Source organism: Hylobates moloch, unplaced genomic scaffold, assembly GCF_009828535.3.
Source record: "Hylobates moloch isolate HMO894 unplaced genomic scaffold, HMol_V3 SCAFFOLD_8, whole genome shotgun sequence".
NCBI classification, from domain to species: Eukaryota; Metazoa; Chordata; class Mammalia; order Primates; family Hylobatidae; genus Hylobates; species Hylobates moloch.
This window is the reverse complement of record NW_026652283.1, coordinates 73,366,707-73,386,876: the sequence shown is the minus strand read 5'-3', so window position 1 is coordinate 73,386,876 and position 20,170 is coordinate 73,366,707. Positions and strand designations below refer to the sequence as shown.

Sequence of the window (20,170 nt, the reverse complement as noted above, 5' to 3'; positions counted from 1 at the left end):
TGGCTTTTTGATATTCAGGAAGTGCTGGAGGAGAGGAGAGAGCATATGCCAACTCAACTCCAGGGTCTGATACCTACAATAGGTGCCCAGAGAATGAATGAACTAATTTAGTCAGAATGAAATGGACTAGAAATCATTTTAAAGGTAAGTAAACATCAGAATGAGCTGTTTGCCTAAAGGATTTTATTCATTCATTCATTCTTTTATTCAAATTAATCCCCTTAAATGTAAATCAGAAGGAAACCCTCAGGATGGCATCCCATCCCCTTCAACGTAAAAGCCAATTTTTAAAAATCTTGTCTCACAAGGGCCTGTGAAATCTGCTGCCCTTCCTCTCACCCACACCCTTGTACTTGCTCTCCCCTCTGCCAGGGCTTTCTCCCTCCACAAGGGCTCCTGGCTCACCACTCACTTTCTTCAAGTGTTTCCTTAAATGTCACCTTCTCAGCAAGCTCCTAGCTGGCCATTCTACTCCAGCACTCCCTGTACCCCTCCCCGCCTTCTTTTCTTTTATAGAAAATATTACCCTGTGAAATCCTAGGTATGTCACTTATTTATTGTCTATCTCCCCATCACCTCCACTAGAGTCTAAACTCCATTAGAGCCAGGATTTTCACCCATTTTCTTCTCTGCTGCATCCCAAGGCTCAAAAGAGACCTGTAACATGATGGGGGCTCACTCCGCCAGTATCCAATACTGAGTGAGCATCCCTGATGCAGGTTATGCTGGGCACAGGGAATGGAAAGATAACACACACATAGCATATGTTTCTTGGGTTTGGAGTCTAGCAGGAAAGAGAAATTAAAAACAGATAAATGAACAATTAAGAATGTGACATGAGCTCTGGGGAGTTTATGGTGTTCCTGAGACATAATGGGGATACCTAGGAGTTGTCCCTAAGGAAATGATAAAATAATAATAGTAGTGATAACATTACATCTACTGTTCTAAACACATTCCATATTTTCATGCATTTTCTCCTCAACATAATCCACTGAGGTGGCTACTATTATTACCCTCTTTTACAAATGAAGAAACTGAGAGGTTAAGTAATTTGTCCAAAGGAGAAAGTATCAGACCTAGGATTTGATCCCAGGCAGTCTAGTTCCAAAGTCCACATTCTTGACTACTGCACAATACAACTTCTCATGAAGCTGACTTCTCAGAAGAGGAGGAATTAAATTAGCAGAGAGTGAGGAATATCCTCAGCTGGGGAATAGCATTTAAGGCAGGAAGGAGTATGGTACACTTGAAAATCTAGAAGCCCCACATAACTAGGGAACAGAGAACCTGGAAAAAGAGAAATGGGGGATGAGGCTGGAAATGAAAGAAAGAACGAGGGAGGGAGCAGGCACACAGAGTGGGGGCTTGCCAGATCAGATGGGAGAAGGGACCCTGGGGGCCAGGTAGAGGATTTCAATTTATGTCATTGTAAGAGCAATGGCAAGCTAGTGAAGGTTTTTAAGGAGAGCCAAGAGTGATGTAATCAGATTTGCATTTCAGAAAATGCCCCTGACTGGAGTGTGCCAAGTCCACTGAAGAGGGCTTGTGTGGGAAGAACAAGGACCAGCTGGGACTGAAGGTAGTGTTAGCAAAAGAAGAAAAGCAGGCACATTTAAATGCATTTGGATCAACTTTCCCCAACTCTGTTTCCCCATATCGTGATTCCCCAGTTTTTGAGTGCATGCTCACCTTCTCTGACAGAGCTTCCTCTAGCGTTGCCAGTGCAGTATCTGTATTACTGGAATCCGTCTGCAAGGACTTCACTCTGTCTTTCAGGTTGGTCAGTTGCTTGTCTTTATCCCTAAGTTGTTCTTGCAAGTTTTCAATCTAAAAATAAAAATCAATATTTTGATGCATATTGATTACATATCCTGGGCCAAAATTCCTGAAGTGGATCTATTAATAAAAAAAGAAAGAAAAAGACCTGAAATGATAGAAATTGTCAGTAGCTTTTACTTAGACTCAAGGCCATTTTGATGAAATCTTCATTTCTCCATTTAGTTCAAGTCTGTATTTAAATGGTGATACAGAGGAGCAGAGTATTTCCCTCCATACAAAGGTAACGCCTCCTGACACATATGTAAGCACTATTATTTCTTTGTATTTCTATCGCTTTTACCAGCCTTTTAGGTCTCAAGTCGATAGGTTTGAACTTGGTACACTGAACCAGGGAAATACTATGCAAGATTAATTCATTGATTAAACGGACATTTACTGGAGAGCTCATTCTGCAGCAAGCACCATATCAGTATATGGCAGATCCCATGTAGCCATTCACTCACTCCTTTATTTCAGTATTAAAGTTTGTGATATGCCAAATGTTGTCAAGTGCTGTTTCAAAGTAACCACATGAAAAGCCAAGTAGGTTATCACCAGCAGACTGTTAATGGGAAGAACTTGTGATATAAGTCAAATGGAGCAAGTACTAAACACTCCATTTGGCAACTAAGTCATGTGCTGGCAACCAACCAGCCACTTTTATCCACTATCTGCAGCCTGAAATAAACACGCCAAATAGCCGATTATAATGCCTGTCCAGGAGCAGCAGCAAGGACTTTCTCCTGGGCATTGAGGACATTATCATTCATGTTTTTATTCTCTGCTTTCAAACCATGTATTTCTTATCTAAGGATTTAAAAAAGCCCCACTATACAAACAGTTTATTCGTATTAAGGGTTTTAAAATGACAAGGAAAAAAAGCAGTACAACTCTAAGATAAGTCCATTCAAAATATTTGCATTCTGCACCCAGCTTTCTCAGGGAATCATTCCAAAAGTATGTTTCACAATGTACACTCAAACAAATTTTTTGATTACTTGATTCTCTTAGCATGTATCTAGAATGGTAATCCAAATAATAATAGTAATCCCAGTAGTAATGAGGAGGAGGAGATGATTACAATGACAATGGAGGTGGCAGCAGTAGCAGCCTCAAAAATAGCTCTGGATGCAAAGACAATGGCTCTGCTGACCTTCAATCTGGAGGACATGGTCTTGGCTAATTTTTTCAATGGCTACAGTGGAAACCCGTAAACTTTGTGGCCTAACAAAGATGAAATTTTTTCTTTCTTTCCTTCCTTTCTTCCAGCCTCCTTCCATCCTTTGTTCGATCTTTCCTTCATTCATTTTTTTTTCTTCTGCCTTGAGATAGACAGCTTAGAAACTCAGGTTGTAGGTCAAATAATTATTCTTTTCCTTCATCAAAATGTAATGTGTTCCCATCCAGCTGCCACTGTGAAAATTCATTGCCACTCTGTGGAAAACACACCAATTCAGAAGTACAATTCAGAAGGCATAATCACCTCCAGTCAAAACAAAGGCTTCCTCTCTTCCAGACAAATGTTCACACAAAAATACACATGAGTAAGAATATGGATGGTTATATGTCAGAATGATACTGGTTATGTGGAAGCCAGCAGCTGAGAGGACTGACCCTTGGAGACAGTGTATGTGATTACTTTGAATACACCCATGGATACATTTGTGTACACATGTGTACACAAATCCACAGTGGTTCTGGGTAAACTGATTATACCCACTGGCCCACCCTGGGAGACAGTGCCCTGGGCATAAGAGGAGGACATCAGCCTTGGGGCAGTAGTAGGCAGCAATTTCAAAGGACTTTGGGCACGAGAAATAGAAGCCAAAGGAAAAGTGGCTGTGCACTTATGTCACAATCCCTGGGGCCTGCTCAAATAACCAGAAAGACTAGGGAGACTGAGGATCAGGGTCCTACTGGCATGCAGGTAGGGGTTAAGAGCTAGAGAAATAGGGATGGTGGAGACTGGAGACATGCGATCTGTTTATCTCACATCTAAGAACCCAGCAGAAGAGCCAATGATACTGCAGGCGTGACTGACTAACAGAGCTGGAATTAAAGATGCATTTATTGAGCTAGGGATGCACCACTTAAAGAAATGCTACAAAAAGATCACCAAGAACGACTCTTAAGAGAAAAAAATAAGGTACAGAACAGTGTGTAGCATATAATCTCTTGCATAAAATTGGAAACACTTATAAATAGATATATCTGGAAAAAAATCACAAGAAATTTTAACCTTTGTAGGGTAAGGTCTAGGAGGCAGAAGGAAGAAGGAGTTTCTGGTTTTCATCTTTGTACGGTTGTGTAGATTTCTGCTTGAATTTTCTAACCATGTGGGTTTTATTATTTTAAAGTGTCAATCAGGGTTATCCAGCTGGTAAAATTATGGGCCATTTTTGGTTTATATTTATATATAAAATAATAAATACTATACACATGAGTAAATAATAATTTAATAAATAACACAAATGCCTACTTAATACTAAATTGTCCAAGTTGCCAGCAGTTACAGATTGTTGGTATATTTATTTATTTTTTTAATGGGATCTAAATTTTTTTTTTAATTTTAGGTTTTGGAGTACATGTGAAGGTTTGTTACATAAATAAACACATGTCAAGGGGGTTTGTTGTACATAACATTACATTGCCCAGGCATTAGGCCCAGTACCCAATAGTTATCTTTTCTGTTTCTCTCCCTCCTCCAACCCTCCCCACTCAAGTGGACCCCAGTATCTGTTGTTCCTTCTTTGTATTCGTAAGTTCTTATCATTTAGCTCCCACTTATGAGTGAGAACATGTGGTATTTGGTTTTCTGTTTCTGCATTAGTTTGATAAGGATAATAGCCTTCAGCTCCATCCATGTTCCCACACAAGACATGATCTCATTCTTTTTTATGGCTACATAATATTCCATGGTGTATATGTACCACATTTTCTTTATCCAGTCTGTCATTAATGGGCATTTAGGTTGATTCCATGGTTTTGCTATTGTGAATAGTGCTACAGCAAACATTCACATACATGTGTCTTTATGGTAGAGTGCTTTATATTCCACTGGGTATATACCCAGTAACGGGATATTGGTATATTTAAACCATGGCCTATTATGCAAGTATTTAAAATCCTGTTTGCATAGCATTGCTAACTAAATGAAACTAGTAGAATCTTTAAAAAGCAGAATGTAAAATAGTATGGCATTAATTTTGTAAAAAGAAAAAATTATTGCACAGAACAAAAATGTATATAAGGAATCTACTAAAATGTTTTATTTGGCAATGGGATGACTAATGATTTTACTTCTCCTTTTCATGCTTTTCTGCATCTGCCAGTGTGTTTTCATTGAGTGTAAACAGAATAAAAAGATATTTTAAAACCAACTACAAAATATCAGAATGGTTCTTTAAGTGAGTTTGGAACAATAAGTTTTTGCTTTTTGAAAGGACTCTGCAGGAGAAAATAATCCTTTCATACTCCAAAGATGACTGAATTCTTAAAATTTAAACTTAGAAGACTGGAGAGAATATAAAATTCTGTACCTTTTAAAAAAGCACTGCATAGTTTTCTCATGTTCACAAATTGTTATGACATTTATATGAAAAATGTTGGGAACCTTTTTCTTCAAAGGGTGAGGTTGTGCAAGGTTCAAATAGCAAGAACTGGAAAATAAGCGAATTGAAAACAAGGGTTAGGATGGGAAGCCTTGGGGGTGGAAAGTGAAGGGTTTTTTTGAGAAATTTCATTTTGCAGAAATGGACACCACCTTAGCAACACAGACAACAAAGTATGAGATAGACCTGAGCACAAGGGAGCTAGAGAGAAACCCTCCCCTTGCCTTTGACCTGAGCTGCCTTCTGGTCATGGCTAGGAAGATTCAGAAGGAGCCAGTACTGCTGAAGCAATAGCTGCGCCTTCTGGGGCAGAAACCTGGAAAGGGGGTGAGAGAGGAGGAGAGCTCAGACCCTGGAGGTCACTTGACAACCCTAATCCTAACGGCTTTAGCTGACTTCTGAAGCTCTGCCCAATAATTAGTGGGGTCCTTAACTCTGGGCTTGCAAAGCCTGAGATGGGCCAATGTTCAGCAGGGGAGCTTTGTTGTGAATTTCACACAAGTGTAGTCCTCAGCACAAAAGGGGCCGTTGACTAACAGCCACAGCCTCCTTGACTCCACATTTGCTCCTCCTTCCATTTGGTCTCCATGCTGCAGCCAAAGGTAACCTTCCCCATATGCAGCTCTAACTGTATGACTTCCTTCCTTAGAACCCTTCAATGGCTCCCCATTGCCCCCCAAATAAAGCCCAAACTCCCTGATATCACACATGAGGCCCTCTGAGGGATGGTCCGTGTGATCTTCTACAATCCCTCAGCCAAGCCTGGCCCTGCCAAATCACTAGTGCTATTCCCTAGCACGAGGATCTCCTTATATCTTCCCTATCTTTGCCTATTTCCTCTTCTTGGAGCCCTCTTTGCACTCCAACTTTTCACCTATTCAAGCTCTACTCAAACCTTTAGATATCAGCACACTCCTTGCCTCCCTCAGGACTCCTTCTCCAACCCCCAAACCAGGTTAAGTCCCCTAATCTGCATTTTTCATACACTGTTAAAATTGCTTCCTTACTTATCTATTTCCACAACTTGGCCATGAGCTCAATGAAGACAAGAGCTCTGTTCTACTTACTGTTGTATCTCCAGCTGCAGCACCCAATTGTTGGCAACATCACATATTAGCTTATTGAATGAATGAAAAAAGGAAGGAAGGAATTCTAAAGTGGCTTGTGTAAAAGGAAGAGGCCAGAGTAGGTGATGGCCGAGTCCCTTCAGCTCTGAGATTCTACAAAGAAGTAAAGACGTAATAAAAATTGATGGAGAAAGTCTATACATAGCTTAAAACAGAGGACCTAAAACATACTTAGGCATCGTTACAGTTTCAAATATACCCAAATGTATCTTTCCGGTTGTTTTCATTAAAAAATTCCAAAATTCATTCAGTAATAAAATTTATCTTCTCTCTAAGACTTGTCTCTGGATTTTGTATTACCCACACCTAGAGTATCAGTTAATGTTATTAGCTGAAGCAACAGAAACAGCTCAGTCTGATTTAAGAAGAAAAATGGGGAAATTCACAAAACTGCCAGAAAGTCTAGAAAATCAGGGTCAGGGAAAATAGTATAGAATTGTGCCCTAAGTTTTGATGCAAGTGGTCTAGTGCAAACACTGTTGCCCCAACTGCTGAAAACTAGACATGGAGGCTTACAGTACAGTGAGCTCTGTCCCATTCGTTCTGCCTTTGGCCACAGCACCCAACTGTGTTGGCAATACTACATATTAACTTACTGAATAAATGAAACAAGTGAGAAAGGAAGGAACTCTAACAAGAGTGGCTTCAACTGACCCCTGGACACCACCACTAGCCCTGCGGTCTTGCTGCCCCATGACCTTGACTTTGCAGTCCCTGCAGCAGAGAGAGGGTCCTTCAAAATCCCAACATTCCAATGACACTGGGGCAGGTACATCTAATGAGGAAAGCCAAGGTAAGGCATACAGCCCAACTGCAAGGGAGGCTTAGAAACCAAGTGTTAGCAATTTCATCTTCCATAGTGAGATGTTCTTCATAAAATCAGCACAAAGTTCGGAGTCTGGATGGCCAAAAATTATGACCCATATCCACAGCCCCTAGGGAGAGTTCCAATGTTAGCTCTTGAGCCAGCAAACTCCACCATCCTAAAACAATTGCTCTGGACTTTCTTTCTCTCAAGTTCCTACAGGCCGACAAGGTTAAAGTTTGACTCAGACACTTCTCCAAATATGGTCCCTGCAACTCTTTGTTACCAGTCTTTGACAAGATAACTACAGAAATCATGAGTGTGTATATAGCATCCTAATATGCAAGAACATGATCCATGGACCTGTCATCATGAGCAATGTATGGACAAGTTCAGGTGTTGCTGAACCCCTGTCGCACGTGGCTGGAACTGCGCACTGATCAAGTGTACAGTAAGACCACATATTGTTCCATGACAGATTGAAAATTATTTAAAAAAGAAAAGACTTGCTTGGGGAGCATGAATGCACAGGTCTGCCAATCTCTCCCTGTCCCTCAGAGGTACCTTTTGCAGAATGCCAAGGATGCTCCTTGCGTGGAAAAGGCAAGGCTTGTTGCTACTACAGGGCCTACTAAACCATGGATTTAAACACAAAGATTTAAGTCAACCCATTGTATTAATTTTCTACTGTTGTATAACAAATTGCCACAAACTTAGCAGCTTAACAGCATCAGATCAGAAGTCTGGGCATGGCCTGATTGGTTTTTCTGCTGAGGGTCTCACAAAGCTAATATAAAGGGATCAGTTTGGCTAAGTTCCCATCTTGAATCTGGGGTCCTCTTTCAAGCTCATTCAGGTTGTTGGTATTATTCAGCTCCTTGCTGGCTGCTGGCCAAGGTTGCTGTCAGCTTCCAGAGGCTATATACAAAGGCCCTTGCCACATGGTACTTCCCTCCCTCTTTAAAACCAGCAACCAAGCATTTCTCCCATATAAAATCACCCTCCTGCTTGGAATATCTCTGACTTCCCTGTCTCTGACCTCTAGCCCCAGATTTACTGTGCTCATGTGGTTAGGTAGGGCCAACACAGCTAATCTCCCTTTTGATCAACTTAAGGTCAATAGACTAGTGACCTTAATTACATCTGCAAATTTCCTTTTGCATAAAATGTAACCCAAGCATAGACATAACACAAACAGGCACATAATATGGGAACCATTCTAGAATTCTGCTTATTATACCCATATTGTTTCTTTGAAATAAAAACATGTTGGTCTTTTAGATCTCTTAAACAGAGGATTCTGTAAGTGGAATTTATTCAAAATGGAGGAATTCTCCACTCTAATAGGATGTGTAACATTTTAATATGGCCAAAAAATAGAAAAAAATTTGAAAACAAACTTTCAGCTTATAAAAAAGTAAGTATTGTATGTAGCAGACCTCCTTCTTCCATTTCTTTTCTTTTTTTTTTTTTTCTGAGATTCAGTCTCACTCTGTTGCCTAGACTGGAGTGTGCAATGGCACGATCTCGGCTTCCCGGGTTCAAGCCATTCTCCTGCTTCAGCCTCCCAAGTAGCTGGGACTATAGGTGTGCACTACCACACCCAGCTAATTCAAGTGATCTGCCTGCCTCGGCCTCCCAAAGTGCTGGGATTAGAGGCACGGGCCACCACAACCAGCCACCTTCCTCCATTTCTTGAACCGATCTCCATTCTTAAGCAACATAGGTTCCCAGCATTAGGGTCTATTCAGGAAACCTGCTTTAATGAGATGACTATTTAGAAGGCAACATATAGCTGTCTCCAGTCAAAAAGCGGCCTCACATCTTTCAGCTAATATAACAATGTCATGATGATGAGGAGGAGGAGGATGAGAATGATGAAGATGATGGCCATTATTTATTAAGTGATTCCTACAACCCAGGCACTGTACTAAAAGCTTTCTTTTTGACATTTTGAGATAATTGAAATTCACATGCAGTTATAAGAAATAATACAAAGAGAGTCCTTTTACTCTTTACCTAGTTTCTGCTAATGGTAACATCTAGAATAATTATAGTAAAATACTATAACCAGGGAATTGACATTGATACAACCCAACGGCCTTATTCATATATCATGAGTTTTTATATGCACTCATGTGCATTTGTGTATTTGTGTGCATCTGTATTTAGTTCTATGCAATTGTACCACATGCGTAGATTTACGTGACCACCACCAAAGTCAAGATACAGAACAAGTCCCACACCACAAAAATCTCTTGCAATGCCCTTTTATAGCTGCACACAAATCCCTCCTGCCTCTGTCCCATCCTTAACCCCTGGCAACCATTAATCTCTTCTACATTTCTATAATTTGGTCATTTCACAAATGTTATATAAATAAAGTCGCACAGTATGTAACCTACGGGATTGGCTTTTTTCACTCAGCATAATTCTCTGAAGATCCATCGAAGTTGTTATAGTTAACAACAACTTCTTCCTTTTTATAGCTAAGTAGGTATTCCATGGCATGGATATCCAGGTTTGCTTAAGCATTTACTTGCTGAAGGACATTTCAGTTGTTTTTAGTTTGGGCTGTTACAAATAAACAACTACGAACATTCAAGTATGGGTTTTATTTCTTCGGTGACATAAGTTTTCACTTTTCTGGGACAAATGCTACCAGAGTGCAACTGCTGGGTTGAATGGAAGTTGTAATTTCTATTACATAAGATACTACTGCACTGTTTCCCAGAGTAGCTTTACCATTTTACATTCTCATCAACAATGTGTGAATGATCTGGCCTCTCTACATCCCCACAAACTTTTGGTGTTATCAGTATTTTTTATTTTGGCAATTCTTATAAGTGTGTAGTGATATATCAATGTAGTTTTACTTTGCATTTCCCTAATGGCTAATGATTTTTAACATCTTTTCATGTGCTTATTTGCCATCTGTAAATCTCTTTCGGTAAAATGTCTCTTCAAGTCTTTTGCCAATTTTCTAAGTTTTTTGTTTTACTATTCACTGTTGTGACTTCTTTATATACTCTAGGTATTAGTCCTTTGTCAGATACATGGTTTGCAATTACTTCCTCCAAGTCTATGGCTTGTCTTTTCATTTTCTTAACAGGTTTTTCACAGAACAAAAGGTCCAATTTATCAGTCTTTCCTTTCATGGATCATGCTTTTGATGTAACTTTCAGGGTTTGTTGCCTAGTCCTAGATCATGAAGATTTCCTCCTACAGTTTTTCTAACAAATTTGTACTTTCATGTTTTACCTTTAAGTACATAATCTACTTTTTGTTATTTTTTGCATAAGGTGTGAAGTTTAGGTCAATATTCATTGTGTTGCCTGTAGATATCCAATTGATCCAGCATCATTTGTTTAAAAGGCTATCCTTCCTCCACTGGAATGCTTTTGCACTTTTGTAAAAAATCACTTAGGCTTATTTGTGTGGCCGTATTTCTGGGTCCTAGTCTGTCCCATTAATCTGTATCTCTATCCTTCAATAATATCACATTGTCTTGATTACAGTAACTATATAGTAAGGCTTAATATTAGTAGAGTGAATCTTTTAACCTTATTCTTTTTTCCCCAAGATTGTTTTAGTTATTCGGGGGGTTATGCCTTTTCATAAGAAATGTATAAAAAGTTTGTCTATGTCATCAAACACCTTTGGTGGGTTTGTGATAGGAATCTCATTAAATCTATATAGTGCTATTTGAGCAGAATTGACACTTTTACTATGTTGAGTCTTCCAATTCATTAATACAATACTTATCTCAGTTTGTTTAGGTCTTCTTTAGTTGTGCTCATTAACATTTTATAAGTTTCAGCATACAGATCCTGCATGTTTTCCTAAGTTTACATCTACATATTTTCTTTGGATAACTGTAAACAGTCTTATATTTTTAATTTTATCAATAGCTTCCACATATTCTGTTGTTAGTATATAGATATGTAATTAAACTTTGTATGTTGATCATGCATCCTGAGACCTTACTGAAGTCACTTACTAGTTCTGGGAGTGAGGTGGGTTGTTTTGTTTCATTTTTTGTCCCTTTTTAAAGATTCCTTGGGATTTGCTATGTGGACAACAATGTCATCTTCAAAAAAGGATGACACTTTTTTCTTTCCTTATTGCAGTGGCTAGGGCTGCATACCAATAGTGAGAATAGACATCTCTGTTTTTATCCTGAATTTACAGGGAATATACTCAGTCTTAATGGTGAAAAACAGATGTTCGCTATAGGTTTTTTGTAAATATGCTTTATCAAGCTGAGGTAGCTCTCCTCTGCTCCTAACTTACTAAGAATTTTTATTATGAATGGGTATTCAATTGTGTAAAGTGCTTTCTCCGTGTTAATTAACATGTTTTTTCATCTGTATCCTGTTTATACAGTGGATTATAATAATTAGTTTTGGTGTGCTAAATCAGCCTTGCACACTGGGAATAAATTTCACTTGGTCATGGCATATTATCTTTTTATACATTTTTGAATTTGATTTATGTAATATTTTGTTGGAGAGTTTTATGTCTAAATTCATGAGAGACAGTCATCTATAGGGTTGTTGTGGGGGTTTTTGGCTTTATTCTTTTTGTTTTTTAATTTGATACTGTCTTTTTCAGGTTTGGGAATCAAAGAGTTACTGCCCTCATTAATTAGTAGGAGGTGTTCCCTCTCATCTCCTATCAGGGAGAAACTGAGTAAAATTAGGATTAATTCTTTAACATTTTGGTAAAATTCTCCAGTGAAGCCAACAGGGCTTGGAAATTTCTTTTTCAGGAGCTTTTTAACTACACCTTCAACGTATTTCATGGTTTTAAGACTATTTGGTTATCTATTTCATGTTGTTTACTTTTGGATACTTTGTGGTTTTTTAGAAATTGGTCCATTTCTACTAAACTGTCATATTTATGAGCATAAAGTTGTCTACAGTATTCTTCTATTAGGTTAATAGCCACAGGAACTGTAATGATAGCTTCCGTTTCATTTCTGATATTGGCAATATACATCTTCTTTATTTTTCTCAGGGTTTCTAGAGATTTATCAATTTTATTTATGTTTTCAAAGAAGGAGCTTTTAATGTTATTGATTTTCTCTGTTGTTTCTATATTTTCGATTTTATTAATTTTTGCTCCATTTTAATTATTTCCTTCCCTCTATTTAGTTTCGGTTTATTTTGTTCTTCTGGGTTATTGAGGTAGGAACTTGGAGTATTCATTCAAGATCTTTCTTCTTTTTTCATATAAGCATCCAGTGCTTACATTTTCTTCTCAGCACTGCTCTAGCTGCATCCCACACATTTTGATATTTTGTGTTTTTCTTTTCATTCAGCTTCATGTATGTTTTTCCTTTGAAACTTCATCTTTCGACTATGGGTTACTTAGCAGTGTGATGTATAATTTTCGAGTGTTTATAGATTCCCTTGTCTGTCTGTTATCAATTTCTAGTTTTATTACATTATGATCATAGAACATACCTTATATAAATCCAGTTTGTTCAAATTTGGTGAGATGTGTTTTTGCAATGCAGGATATGGTTTATCTTGGTGAATATTATATAGTACTTGCAAATAATGCATTTCAGCAGCTGTTGGGAATATTCTATAAATAGCAATTAGTTGATAGAATTGATCAGTTCTTTCCATATTTTTCTAATTTTCTACATTTAGTTTCCTGTATTTAGTTTCTTTATTTAGTTCAATTGCTGATAGTGGTATGTTGAAGTCCCAAACTATAATTGTGAATTCATTTATTTTACCTTTCAACTCTAATAGTTTTTCTTTCATGTATTTTAAAGCTCTGTCGCATATACATTTAGGATTGCTTTATCTTCTTGGTGAATTACTCTGTTTTATTATGATATAATGTTACTGATGGTCCATAGTAATTTTTTCTGCTCTGAAGTCTACTTTATCTGATATTAATATAGCCATTCTTGCATTTTAAAAATTAATGTTAGAACAGAGTGATGTCAGTAAGATGGCAGAACAGGAGTTTCCAGTTCTAATCCTCTGACAGAAACATCAATTTGAACAACTATCTATGCATGAATAACCTTCATGGATGCAAATTAACCTAGGAGTAAATAATTATACCCCCTGAATGGAGCACAAATATAAGAAAAGACTCAGTGAAGAGAGTAAGAACAGTTTCACATTATCCAATCAGCCCTTCCCAAATCCCAGGTAGTGCAGCAAGGGGAGAGAGATACATGGGGAAAAGACAGTGAAATGAGCACCTGACTTTGCCAAGGATCCTAGCACCAGGCCTACTCCAATGAACCCTGGCTCCCCGGCTGGCCTCTGAGAAGTCAGATTCCAGGCCCACTCTATCACCAGGCCAGCCCCTGTGGGCACAGCTTTAACAATTCCCAGTGAGGATCAGCACTAGGCTAGCCTCCAAATACTCAAGACCAGGCACATATCCGTTGACCCAGGCACCAGGCCTGCCCCAGCCCAGGTCAGCCCCAATGAGCACAGCCTCCAGGCTGTCCCCCATGGATACAAGCTTTTGGTCTGCACCGATAGACCCAGACAACAGGCTCATCCCTGTGGACCCCAACCAAAGCTGATCCCCATGGACATAAGATCCAGTCCCACCCTAAATAACCCAGGTTCCAGGTCTCTACCATGGACTCAGTACTGGACCTTCCCATGTAGATGCTGCCTCCAGGCCCACCCCCACATACCCATGGCTGGCACCATGCAACCAGGTACCAGGCCAGCCAGCCCAAGGACTCTAGCAGCAAACCTTCCCAGACTCCATCTCATGGCCCCTCTAAAATCTCTGGACAGGCTAACAGGTGAAGGCCTTTCCCTGCTGAAGCCAGTCTGTAAAGACTAGAAAAGGAGTATACTTCTTCAAATGTGCAGACAAAAATTCAAGGCCACAAAGATCAAGAATAATCAGGGAAACTTGATACCACCCAATGAACAAAATTAAACATGAGTAACCAACTGTCAAGAAATGACTATCTGTAAACTGACTGGCAAACAATTCATAACAATCATCTTTAAAAACCTTAGTAAGCTACAAGAAAACACAGACAACCAAAGAAAATAAGGAAAATAACACACAAACAATAAAGAAATACATAAAAACAAGAAAAAAACAGTAAAACATTCTGCAGCTAAAGAACATGACTAAAGTTGAAAAATTCCACTGGGAGTTTTGGTATAGTTTGATTTGTTTGACCCCTCCAAATCTCATGTTGAAATTTGACCCTCAATCTTGGAGGAGGGGCCTAACAGGAGGTGTTTCACTCATGGGAGTGGATCCCTCTTGAAAGGCTTGGTGACATCCTTGCAGTAATGAGTGAGTTCTCACTCTATTAGTTCCAATGAGAACTGGTTGTTTAAGATTCTGCCACCTCCCTCTTCTCTCCTTTTTTGCCATGTGATCTCTCCACACACCAGCTCCTATTTGCCTTCCACAAAAAGTGGAAGCAGCCTGAAGCCCTCACCATGCTGACACCAGCATCATGCTTCTTGTACAGCCTACAAAACCATAAGCCAAATAAACTTCTTTCCTTTATAAATTCCTGAGCCTCAGGTATTCCTTGATAGCAACACAAATGAACTAGGACAAAATTCAATAGCAGATTTAATCAGGCAAAAGAAAGAATCCTCAAACTCAAAGAAAGATCATTGGAAAGTACCAACTCAAAGGAAGAAAAATGTTAAAAAGTCTATGGGACTTATGGGCCACCATTAAGCAAAGCAATATATGCATTATGAGAGTCATAGAAGAAGTAGAGAAAGAGAAAGGGGCAGAAGATTGTTTAAAGAAATAATGTCAGAAAACTACCCAAATCTGGAAAGGGAAATGAGTATTCAGATCCATGAAGCCAAAAGAATCCCCAATAAATATAAAAAGATCTTCACTGAGATATAATATGATTAAATTCTCAAAAGTCAAAAACAAAGATAATTTTAAAAGCATTAAGAGAAAAGTGATTCATCATATAAAAAGGAATTTCCTTAAGACTATCAGATTTTACAACAGGAATTTGGAGCCCCAACCAAGCACTGTGGCAGGGCACATTCCTATACTATCAGCTAGCTACGTGCGAAGTGAGGTTGTAGGATCATTTGAGCCCAGGAATTCAACTCCAACCTGAGAAACATAGTGAGACCCTGCCTGTTAAAAAAGAAAGAGAGAGAGAGAGAGAAAGGAAAGAAGAAAGAAAGAAAGAAAGCAAGAAAGAAAGAAAGAAAGAAAGAAAGAAAGAAAGAAAGAAAGAAAGAAAAAGAAAGAAAAGAAAACAAAAGAAAAGAAAGAAGAAAAGAAAAGAAAAGTAAAAAGAAAGGCTATGCAGAGTGGCTCATGCCTGTAATCCCAGCACTTTGAGAGGCCAAAACAAGAGCATTATGTCAGCCCAGGGATTCAAGACCAGCCTGGGCAACAGAGTGAGACCCCATCTCTACAAAAAAGGAAAAAAGAAAAATTAGCTGGGTGTGGTGATGCATGCCTGTGGGCCCAATTAACAAATTATTGTAGCTATAGTTATTTTTAATACTTTTGTAGAGTAAAAAGTGATTTATGCTCCACTATTACAGTTTTAGAGTACCAAAAATGTGATCAAAGTCTTACCTTTACAGTGAGTTTTAAACTTTTTTATACTTTCATGTTTTGGTTAGCATCCTTTCACTTCAACTTAAAGAATTCCCAGTAGCATTTCTTATAAGGCATGTCTAGTGGTGATGAGCTTCTTTCATGTCAACTTAAAGAACTACCACTAGTATTTCTTGTAAGGCATGTCTGGTGGTGATGAACTTCCATAGATTTTGTTTGTCTAGGAAAGTTTTATCTCTCCTTAATTTCTGAAGGACAGCTTTGCCAAGTATAGTGTTATTGGTTGGCAGGTTTTTTTTTTCTTTCAGAAATTTGAATCATATAATCATCCCATTCTCTCAGCCTACAAGATTTCTTTTTTTTCTTTTTTCTTTTCAAAAACAGGGTCTTGCTCTGCCACCCAGGCTAGAATGCAGTGGCATGATCATGGCTCACTGTAGCCTTGACCTCCTAGGCTCAAGTGTCCTTCCCACCTCAGCCTCCACCTACAGACTAGCAGTAGTAAGTCCTTACCTATAAATAATTAGGATAATCAGGATAATTTAATCCATTTACTTTAAATGTAAATAAATTACCTAATCAAAAGACATAGAATGTCTAAATTGATTTTTAAAAACAAGATTCAACTATACGCTGACTATAGAAGACTCATTTTAGCTTAAAGGACACATATAGGCTGAAAATGAATGAATAGAAAAAGATATTCTATGCAAATTGTAAGCAAAAAAGAGTAGGGGTGCCTATACTTATATCAGACAAAACAGACTTTAAGTTAAAAGCTGTCATCAGAGACAAAGAAGGTCATTACATAACAATAAAAGGGTCATTTCATCAAGAAGGTAAAACAACTATAAATATATATATATATATATATATATATATATATGCACCCAACATCAGAACACTTAAATATATTAAGCAAATATGACCAAAACTGGAGGGAGAAACAGACGACAATGCAATAATAGTAGGGGACTTCAGTACTCATTTTAAACAATGAATAGGTCATCTAGACAGAAAAACAATCAAGAAACAGTAGATTTGAATAACAATATAGACCAAGTGGGCCTAACAGATATATACAAAACATTCCATTCAAAAGAAGTAGAATACACACACTTTACAAGTGCACATGAAACATTCTCTAGGATAGATTATATCTTGGGCCACCAAACAATCTTGAAAATTTAAGAAGATTGAAATCATATCAAGTATCTTTTCCAACCACAATAGTATGAAATTAGAAATCAATAATGGAGGAAAACTGGAAAATTCTCAAATACGTGGAAATTAAACAACACACTCCTGAACAACCAATTGGTCAGGAAAGAAATCAAAAGGGAAATTTAAAAATATATTGAAACAAATAAAAATGGAAACATAGCATACAAAAATGTAGGGGACACAGCAAAAGCAGTTTTAAAAGGGAAGTTTATAATAAGAAACACCTATATTAAGGAAAAAGAAAGATATCAAATAAACAACCTCATACCTCAAGTAACTAAAAAAATAAGAACGAACAAACCCAAAAGTTAGCAGAACGAAGGAAATAATAGAAAGCAAAGCAGAGACAAATAAAATTAAGTTTAGAAAAACAACAGAAAGAACAAAAAAACTAAGAGTTTGCTTTTTGAAAAGATAAACAAAATTGACAAACCTTTAGCTGGACTAATAAAAAATGAGAGAAGCCTCAAATAAATAAAATTATAAATGAAAGATGTGACATGACAACTGACACCACAGGAATACAAAGGATTATAAAAGATATTACTATGAGCCATTTTATAAGCCAAAAAATTGGATAACCTAAAAGAAATGGATAAATTTTTAGAAACATATAACCTACCAAGACTAAAATAAAAGGAAATAGAAAATCTAAACAGACCACTGAAGTAAGGAAATTAAATCAGTAATCAAAAACTTCCCCACAAAGAAAAGCCCAGAATCTGCTTCAAAGGTGAATTCTACCAAACGTTTAAAGAATTAATGCCAATCCCTCTCAAACTCTTCCAAAAAATTGAAGAGGAGGGAACAGGCTATGGTCTCAATGCATCCCTCAGTATTCATGTATTGGAGACTTAATCCACAATGCAAGAGTACTGGGAAGTAGGACATTTTGAGAGATGTTTAAGTCATGAAGGTTCTGCCCTTATGAATGGATTAATGCCATTATAAAAGGGCTTGACAGAGGGAGTTTGGTCCTTTATGTCTTTGTGCCTTTGGCCTTGTGAGGACACAGCCTTCCTCCTCTCTGGAAGACACAGCATTCAAGGTGCCATAATGGAGCAGAGAGCAGCCCTCAGCAGAGGCAGGCAGTTTGAATTGGACTTCCCAGCCTCCAGAAATTTGAGAAATAAATTTCTGTTCTTTACAAATTACCCATTCTCAGGTATGTTGTTATAGCAGCATGAACAAAAGAAAACAGAATACTTCCAATCTCATTTACAAGGCCAGCATTACCCTGATACCAAAGCCAACAAGAATACTATGAGAAAAAAAAAATTACAATCCAATATCCCTGATGAATATAGATGCAAAAATCTTCAACAAAAGACTAGCAAACAGAACTCAACAACATATCAAAAGAGCCATACTTCATGATCCAGTGGAATTTATTATTGGGATGAAGAAATGTTCAACATATGCAAATCAATAATGGGCTATGCCACATTAATAAAATAAAAGATAAAAATCACAGGATCATTCCAATAGATGCAGAAAAAGCCCTTGACAAAATTTATCCTTTCATGATAAAGACTCTCGACAAATTGGGTATAAAATGAATGTGCCTCAACATAATAAACGTTGTACATGATAAGCCCACAGCTAACTTAATACTCCATGGAGAGAAGCTGAAAACTTTTCCTCTAAGATCAGGAACACGACAAGGATGCCCACTTTTGCCACTTCTTTTCTATACAGTACCTGGCGCCTTCTTTTCACTATAGTACCTTGCCACAGTTAGGCCAGAAAAAAAACAATAAAATCATCCGAATCAGGAAGGAAGAAGTAAAATTGCATCTGTTTGCAGATGACATGATCTTATATAGAGAAAACTCTGAGGGGAGGGGCCAAGATGGCTGACTGGAAGCAGCTGCCGTCAGCGGCTCCCACCAAGAAGAACGAAAACGGCAAGTGAATCCTGCACCTTCAGCTGAGGTATCCAGGTTCTCTCATCGGGGCTGACTAGGCGGTTGGTGCAACCCATGGAGAGTGAGAAAAAGCAGGATGGAGTGACGGCCCACTGGGAGCTGCACAAGACAAGTGCAGCTCTCACCCCCAGCCAAGGGAGGCAGTGAGTAATTGTGCTACCCTGCCCGGGAAACCACGCTTTTTCCATGAACCTGTACAACCTGCAGATCAGGAGATTCCCTCATGAGCCCATGCCACCAGGGCCGTGGGGCCTAAGCAGAGCTGTGCAGACACTCAGTAGCCACTCCTGTTGAAGCCAGTGGCAGCAGGATGGAGACTGCCTAAGATGACCAAGTTCCCAAGGGGAGGGGCAGCTGCCACAGCAAACCATAGCAGCCCTATAGAAGAGGGGTCTGACTGTTAAAAGAGAAACAAACAAACAAAAAGCAACAATGACAACAACGTCAACAAAAAAGCCCCTACAAAAAACCCATCCAAAGGTCAGCAGCCTCAAAGATCAAACAAAGGTAGATAAGCTTACAAAGATGAGAAATAACACAAAAATGCTGAAAACTCAAAAACCCAGAGTGCCTATTCTCTTCTAAGTGATTGCAATACATCTCCAGCAAGAACACAGAACTGAGCTGAGGCTGAGATGGATGAACTGACAGAAGTAGGCTTCAGAAGTTGAAGAATAATGAACTTCACTGAGCTAAAGGAGTATGTTCTAACCCAATGCAAAGAAGCTAAGAACCCTGATAAAACATCACAGGAGCTGTGAATGAGAATAACCGGTTTAGAGAGGAACATAAATGACTTGATAGAGCTGAAAAACACAACATGAGAACTTCATAATGCAACCACAAGTATCAACAGCTGAAGAGACCACGCAGAAGAAAGAATCTCAGAGCTTAAAGACTATCTTGCTGAAATAAGACAGTCAGACAAGATTAGAGGAAAAACAATGAAAAGGAATGAACAAAATCTCTGAGAACTATGGGATTATGTAAAAAGACCAAACTTATGACTGATTGGGGTACCTGAAAGAGATGGTGAGAATGGAACCAAGTTGGAAAATATATTTCAGGATATCATCCAGGAGAACTCCC

At 38.4% G+C, this 20,170-nt stretch overlaps 1 protein-coding gene across 8 annotated transcripts in view; it reads right to left on the bottom strand.

Annotated features, from left to right (window-relative positions):
- Positions 1–20,170, bottom strand: part of ERC2 (ELKS/RAB6-interacting/CAST family member 2) — a 901,662-nt gene that overhangs the window by 521,614 nt on the left and 359,878 nt on the right. For all 8 annotated transcript variants that reach the window (XR_009214386.1, XM_058441964.1, XM_058441966.1 and 5 more), the window contains one exon: positions 1,693–1,830. Coding sequence is in view for 7 of the 8 variants with exons in the window: in XM_058441964.1 (XP_058297947.1) it covers positions 1,693–1,830 (138 nt within the window). In the remaining variant the exon portion in view is untranslated. The remainder of the gene's footprint in view (positions 1–1,692; positions 1,831–20,170) is intronic.